This window comes from Priapulus caudatus, unplaced genomic scaffold, assembly GCF_000485595.1.
Source record: "Priapulus caudatus unplaced genomic scaffold, Priapulus_caudatus-5.0.1 Scaffold251, whole genome shotgun sequence".
In the NCBI taxonomy this organism is placed as follows: Eukaryota; Metazoa; Priapulida; class Priapulimorpha; order Priapulimorphida; family Priapulidae; genus Priapulus; species Priapulus caudatus.
Window position 1 is genome coordinate 304,634 of NW_014577312.1, and position 7,034 is coordinate 311,667.

Genomic DNA, 7,034 nt, shown 5'->3' on the forward strand with positions numbered 1-7,034 from the left:
GAAGGTATCATTCAATTATGTTACCCCTGCTTAGAGTTGATTAGGCCAAACCATTTGCCTAATCGCTAGTCTTCGCGTTATAGCATAATTGAATATTTCTATAGTCCAGTAATCATTACTTGAAGTAAAATCATAGTGACCAGTTGGATGTCAACATTTGGTTTCTGTAGGTTATCTGATGAAGTGATGGTTTACAAGTAAAGGATTCTAAGAATCCACAGTAATATTTTTGAATAACTAAATTAAATAATTTAATTTTATTACATGTGTCGGTTTATTTACAGGTGGAGAAGAAGTGGAGAGGAGAGGCAAATGGAGCACTGCTGCATTGACACAAGAGCACTTTCGAGATCCTGTTGTTTCATGTGAACTCGGGAAGGTTATTATGCCTATTGCCTTATGGTGGTGTTGCATAATGTTGCTTTTCGCGTTGTATTTTGTTTGTTGTGTTGTGTTATATTTTATTTATTGCCGTACCCATTGTAGCCGATCCTTTATATGGGATATCGCTGGATATTTTTGTGTGAGATAGTGCTAATGCAGTTCATCTGCAGTCATGTTCTTCGATGTAATATGTACCCCTTAATATTCAAGGTAGATCCAAGTGTCACGTTTCATTTGAACTGGACGGCTATAAAAAGGAAGGGCGGAATATTAGCATATGATCACACCTGTCAACAATCTATGGTTTCTCACTTCTTCATTTATATTTCACTTTCTCATTTATCTTTAGTGTTATTGATATATACGCCTACATTAGATTCGTTTGAATTACCTCTTTACTTACCATAGCAAGGGCAGCGGAACGGGGGGGGGGTCAGGGGGTGCACTTGCCCACCCCAAATTTTATGATTTTTTTATATTTTTACCATGTTATATTATATAAGTCTTAGACGTTTATATGGTCTATGGTATATGGTCTATGGATGTGTGTATGGTATATGGTTATGTTTATGTATTATAACAGTGGGCCACGTCGAAGACTTGTGATAAACTATTATAACACTGGGCCACCATACTCAGCGGTATATATGGTTATGTTTATGTATTATAACAGTGGGCCACGTCGAAGACTTGTGATAAACTATTATAACACTTGGCCACCATACGTGACCTAGACGAGCTAAAACTAATTGCGTTGAATAAATTCTGTAGAGGAAAATATTGAGCCGAAAATATATATCGTCACGTAGGATTAGGGAAACACTGTGTGGAGGAAACATGTACTGTCGCATGTTCTGGAGAGGAAAATATTGAGCTGAAAATATATAGAGCATATCGCAAATTCTGGAGAGGGAAATATTGAGCTGAAAATATATATCATCATGTAGGATTAGGGAATAACTGTGTGTGAAGGAAGCGTGTAGCATGCCTATCCATGTCTATGACAGCCGAGGATATTTATGCGATACTGAGACGGAGTCCGTGAAACAAAAGAAAGGATACAATTTATAAGGAATTACATGTGCTTTATTAAATAGTTTAGCTTGCTTCACTCACTGTTTACGTGTAACGTAACACTAGTAATATAGGATGATACAGGGGTAGAAATGAACTTTTGAACAAGGGAGTCCAACAGACTCCCTGCCCTCAAAAAGAGGGAGTCTGCGGCAAAATGAGGGAGTCCGCAGTCTGAAGTTTAAAATTAAAGATATTAACAATAACGCATGTGCTTATTTTGAAGATTCATGCGGTTGCACGTCTGCCAAATTTTCTTTGGACATTTGTTGAAAAAATACGGTATTTCCGCGAGGCCGTGCTCTGGAACGAACTAGTTAGTATGGCAGAATATTCAGGGAGTCACACGGACTCCTGCATATGTCAAATCAGGGAGTCCGGCAGTAAATCGGGGAGTATTTGACTCCGGACTCGCGTTAATTTCGCACCCTGATGATAGTAATAATAATGTAGTCGTGTAGGATTAGAGAAACGCTGTGTGAAGGAGACGTGTGTAACTTCGTATGTTCTCCCGCAGCCAAGTAGCAGAGTTTGGTCTGGAACAGGAGGAAGTCCATCTAAGTCGATGTCGCACCACCGTACGTTTGGTTCCACGAGCGTTCACCCGTACGGCATGGTGCAGCAGCATCAGAGCTCCCACCTAAACACCTCAACATTGGGCTACTCACCGCATTCCCAACGCTCTCTCAGCTCAGTCAGTAGGTGGGTAAGGAGGAAGTGCTGCCGAAGGCAGTTCTATATAAATAATTGTTTCATTGTATATATTATGTATATTATATATATACATATTATATGTTATATGCATGATCAGCTGCGTTCACACGTATACACGGCTTAGCTGGTACCGTACTTAGTTGGTGCTAAGTCCGGTTAAAATGCGTTACCCCCCCCCCGGTTCCGCTGCCCTTGCTATGGAGTAGTAAAGAGGTAATTCAAAACGAATCTAATGTAGCGTATATACAATAACCTAAAGATAAATGTAGAAAGTGAATATAAATGAGAAGTGAGAAACCATGAGATTGTTGACAGGTGTGACATATGCTATATTCCGCCCTTCCTTTTTATACCTCCAGTTTCAAAATGAACGTGACACTTTGGGATGCTCCTTGAATATGTAAGGGTGTAATATTACACGAAGAACATGACTGTCAGATGAACTGCATAGCACTATCTTGCACACAAAAATATCACGATATCCCATATAAAGGATCGCTACAAGTGGGGTAGCATAATAAAATATAACACAACACAACACAACAAAATACAACGCGAAAAGCAACACGCAACACCACATAGTGCAATAGCGTAATAACCTTCCGAGTTCACATGAAACAACAGGATCTCGAAGTGGCTCTTGTGTCAATGCACAGTGCTTCCACTTTGCCTCTCTCTCCACTTTCTTCTCCACCTGTAAATAAACGACACATGTATAAAATTTAATTTATTTATTCAAAGAATATTATGTGGATTCTTTAGAATCCTTGTACTTGTAAAGCATAACTTCATCAAGTATAAACCTAACCAAATGTTGACCCACTGGGTCACTATGATTTTACTTTCAATATGATTTTACTGGACTATAGAAATATTCAATATGCTTATGACGCGAAGACTAGCGATTAGCAAAATGGTTGGCCTATCACTCTAGCAGGGGTAACTATTTAATGATACCTTGACTTTATATCCATATACTATGGATAATTAGTTACAACATACATGCAAAACTCCTTTGTCATTACATCCTCATCCTGTTTAGGGGACACCGACAAGAAACAGAACGCAAAATAACAGAACAGAACTAGGTACAGCTACACCTGTATGGCCCTTCACTTTGTATTGCCACAGGTTTCTGTAGCAGATAGGTCTATGCCACAGGCACTTGAAGTGTTTCAATGATAAAAACACACGAACGCACGAACGCACAAGAGCGATCACATAACCTCCTCCAACTCCGTTGGGCGGAGGTAATGATGGTAAATAAACACTCGAGATGTATTACCTACAAAAGTTTTAATGTTAACCCATTCTCTTTCGCCTATTATTTGAAACAGTTTTCTATAATTTAAGCAGTTCAGATGGGTGTCTGCACCACACAATTTCACCGTCGCTCACCACAAAAAGGGCACAAATAAGTGAATGGGAACAAATGCACCGAGTGAGGGGGGGGAGGGAGTTTAGCCACCACAGTTTTAACAGTATTTAGTGGTACTACACTAAAGGTATTAATTAGACTTCTAATTCATTCCTTCATTGTTCTTAGCATAAAATAACTACTTTCTAGTAACGTATGTACTACAAAATCGCAACCCCCCCCCAAAAAAAATGCAGCAAACACGCAGTTGAGAATGACTCAAAAGTAGGTCGCCTGGCGTGCTCCAAAATAGGACGTTGTCATCTCTCCCATACAAGTAACAACTGTTTTGGGGCTAGCCTTACACACTGACATAACAAAATTTAACAAAATCCAACGAATCTAGATGGCCATTTTCATTTTTCCCAAAAAGTGGGCATGGATCGAAAGAAGGTCGACTGGCGTGCTCCAAAATAGGAAGTTCAAATCTCTCCCATAGGAGTAACAACTGTATGCAATTTGAAACATGTGGGTCAAACGGTTCTTGAGTTTTCGTTGACCGTAGGCAGACACTGAAATGCATAGTGAAATTGCCAAAATCGACCTAATTTGCATAATTTTTTCACAAATATCAAAACACCTGTGATATGTTTTGGGGCCAGTGCTTATTCATTCACATGTACCAAAAATGAGCAAAATCCGTTGAACCTGAACTGACTTATGGCCATTTCCATTTTTGCCAAAAAGTAAGCGTGGCTCGAAAGTAGGTCGACTGGCGTGCTCTAAAATAGGACGTTCAAATCTCTCCCACGGGAGTAACAACTGTATGCAATTTGAAACATGTGGGTCAAACGGTTCTTGAGTTTTCGTTGACCGTAGCCAAATGTTGACGGACGGACGGACGTACGACGGACAACGCCCCGTGGCAATAGCCCATCTTGACGATGTCAATGTGAGCTAAAAATAGGCTAACGCTCCATTAGGAGTGTTCCCAACTATGATATCATTTATGATTAATGTTTAATGATTGATAACTAACCTAACCCTAACCTAATGACATTAAACCACAAACTAATTATCATGACCATGACATATTATTACTATATATAATATATATATGTTATTATGACCATTAATGACATTAAAGTTGTGAACACTCCTAATGGAGTATCATCCTAAAAAAAGCAGGTGGGAAAACATGAGCACTAAATTCGCACAACGCTCGCTTTGTTTTATACCTTCACAGCGCAAAAAACATAAACAACCACATTCATTTTGAATTTATATGTAGTCGAATGTCACTTGTTCAAATTATTACTCTTCCACTTTGATAGAATTATACTTTACCCAGAGAAATCTACTCAATTTCCTGCAGAAAACTCCGACTCCATGGCTATGTAAACAGGATCACCTGCTTGTTTACATATGACCAGGGTATGAAATTAGCCAAAATGCGAACAGGCCCACCCAAAATTTCAAACAGGCCCTTAATTTTGTTCAATTACTCATAAAAGTATTAGCTTTTTTTTTGTTGTTTATTAGCATACTATACTATTTCAGTATTTCATTTTGCTAATCACCTAGGAGTTCTACTTGTTTGACAGGAATTGCGTGGAACATGACTTTTACTTCTTAGAGTCACCAAGTAAAAACAACGTGATGCAGAGCGACAGCGGCTCAACTGACGTGTTATGTAGCCAGGGGATTCTTCTGATAAACTCACTGGCAACCGAATCAGTGGCGCCCTCCAGCCACCGCCTTTCGCGGCTTCAGAAGCATATATATCTAGGATACTACGTAATACAGATATAAAATCTATTGATAGCGCTTTGCTATACGGTAGCTACGCAGTAATACGCAGATAAGCTGTGTGTAACTTTAAATTGACTTCAACTATATTAACATGTTATCCTGGATATGCGTCCGAGCTGCGAGCGTAGTGGTGGTGGCTGGGGAGGAGGGTTGGTAGCGGTGGAGCAAGGTGGAGGGGCTCTAATAGCAAAAGCAGTTTCAGTCTTTGCTAACAGTCAACAAATCCGTGTTTACCCCTCCTCTTGAGCGTCAAAAAGGTTATCAGACACTTACTCTTCGCAATCAGCGCGAAAGCAGCATTTCATGGTCCTTTCAATAAAGTGATAAAAATGGTAGGTCAGCGCTGAAAACAAAAAAGTTTCACTCCGTCCGTTTAGACCATGTCCTCAGAAATGTCTGATATCTGACCTTTCCCCCAATTTGACCTCCAATTTCGCGCTGGTGATGGGTTTCCTCCCCATCACACTATACATCGAATATTTAGAGCGTAGGTCAAAGCCGTTGAGATTTGTGCGCAATCCGTTATTTCCTCCTATACCTTTTAAGTTGAGGGGAAATATTCCCCTCCATTGACACATCTGACCTTTGACCCTTGACCCCAAATTTGAATTCCCGATCTCCCCCCCCCCCCATCCGTCGGACTCCGAATACTCAGCACCGTACGGTCGATGCGGTTAAGAATTTGTGCCATAACTGTTGACACACGGACGGACGGATGCACGGACGCACGGAGGGACGGACGCTCATGCGATTCTACAAGCTGCATCTGACTTCGTCAGCTGAGCTAACTAGTCAGAAAATTGGCAAATATTGTTGTTAATTGTTGTTACAAAGGCAAGATAGGCAAGACTTTGAGTAGGCCAAGTGGGCTGATTATATGGGGGGTTGAACTGGCGGCCGCCGGCAAAATAGCGCTAATTTCGCGCACTGCATGAGTAATGGTGACGTATTGCATTCTGGGTTCCAGTGCTCCTCGCTTCCAAGTTGAAGTTCCATTACGAGTCTTGCCACTCACCTCCAAGCCAAGCCAGCACGACTTCCGCAAGAATGACATCACACACATGCCCAAGTTTAATAGCCAAATAATAGTTAGGGAACTTCGAATCATAAACGGACAATTGCTTCAATTTACATTGCCATGCTGTGGGTGTTTTCTGCAGGATCCTATTACTATTACTATTAGATATAGATGTGTAAATGATAGGTAAATGGAAGTTGTGGGTTTGTGCCAAATGGTAAGGGCCATAGCCAATAATTCGAACATGTCAATATTCGGCTACGCATGGATACCAACATGATGGAGGCGGTTGTATGTTTACTTTTGATGCGATTGTGTGAAAAAAATCCGACGACGACAACGAAAGTACGACTTTGGAACTCACGCTTTCCTACTTGCTTTACCCGTCTGCGAGTTTATGCACAGCGTCAGTGGCGTGTGTGTTTATATTTTTGTTTCTGCACAGCGGCGTTCGTGGGGAAAATTGTGTTACAGACTACAGTTACATATTAGTAAATACATTTCGTGTTTATATACTTTCACTTAAATTTTATTATTGAAATGACAATGTTCTAACTTCTCTAACTCTAATGGTAGGGGCACACGAGCGATTTTTATCGCCCGATCGCCGCAAATTCTAAAATCGCTCGAAAAAATCGCCCGTGTGCCCGTTCACGTCGACGCCGATTTTAATCG

General features: G+C 40.5%; 2 protein-coding genes across 2 annotated transcripts in view; one reads left to right on the forward strand and one right to left on the reverse strand.

Annotated features, from left to right (window-relative positions):
• The window catches only part of LOC106808065 (protein RTF2 homolog), a gene marked incomplete at its 5' end in the record, with an annotated part of 17,134 nt that extends 14,268 nt beyond the window's left edge, over positions 1 to 2,866 (reverse strand). Inside the window, 1 exon segment of the mRNA XM_014810622.1 lies at positions 2,772 to 2,866. Coding sequence (XP_014666108.1) covers positions 2,772 to 2,866 — 95 coding nt within the window.
• LOC106808063 (nucleoporin NUP53-like) overlaps positions 1,976 to 7,034 on the forward strand; it is a gene marked incomplete at its 5' end in the record, with an annotated part of 15,642 nt that continues 10,583 nt past the window's right edge. The window contains 1 exon segment of the mRNA XM_014810621.1: positions 1,976 to 2,160. Within this exon segment, the coding sequence (XP_014666107.1) occupies positions 1,976 to 2,160 (185 nt within the window).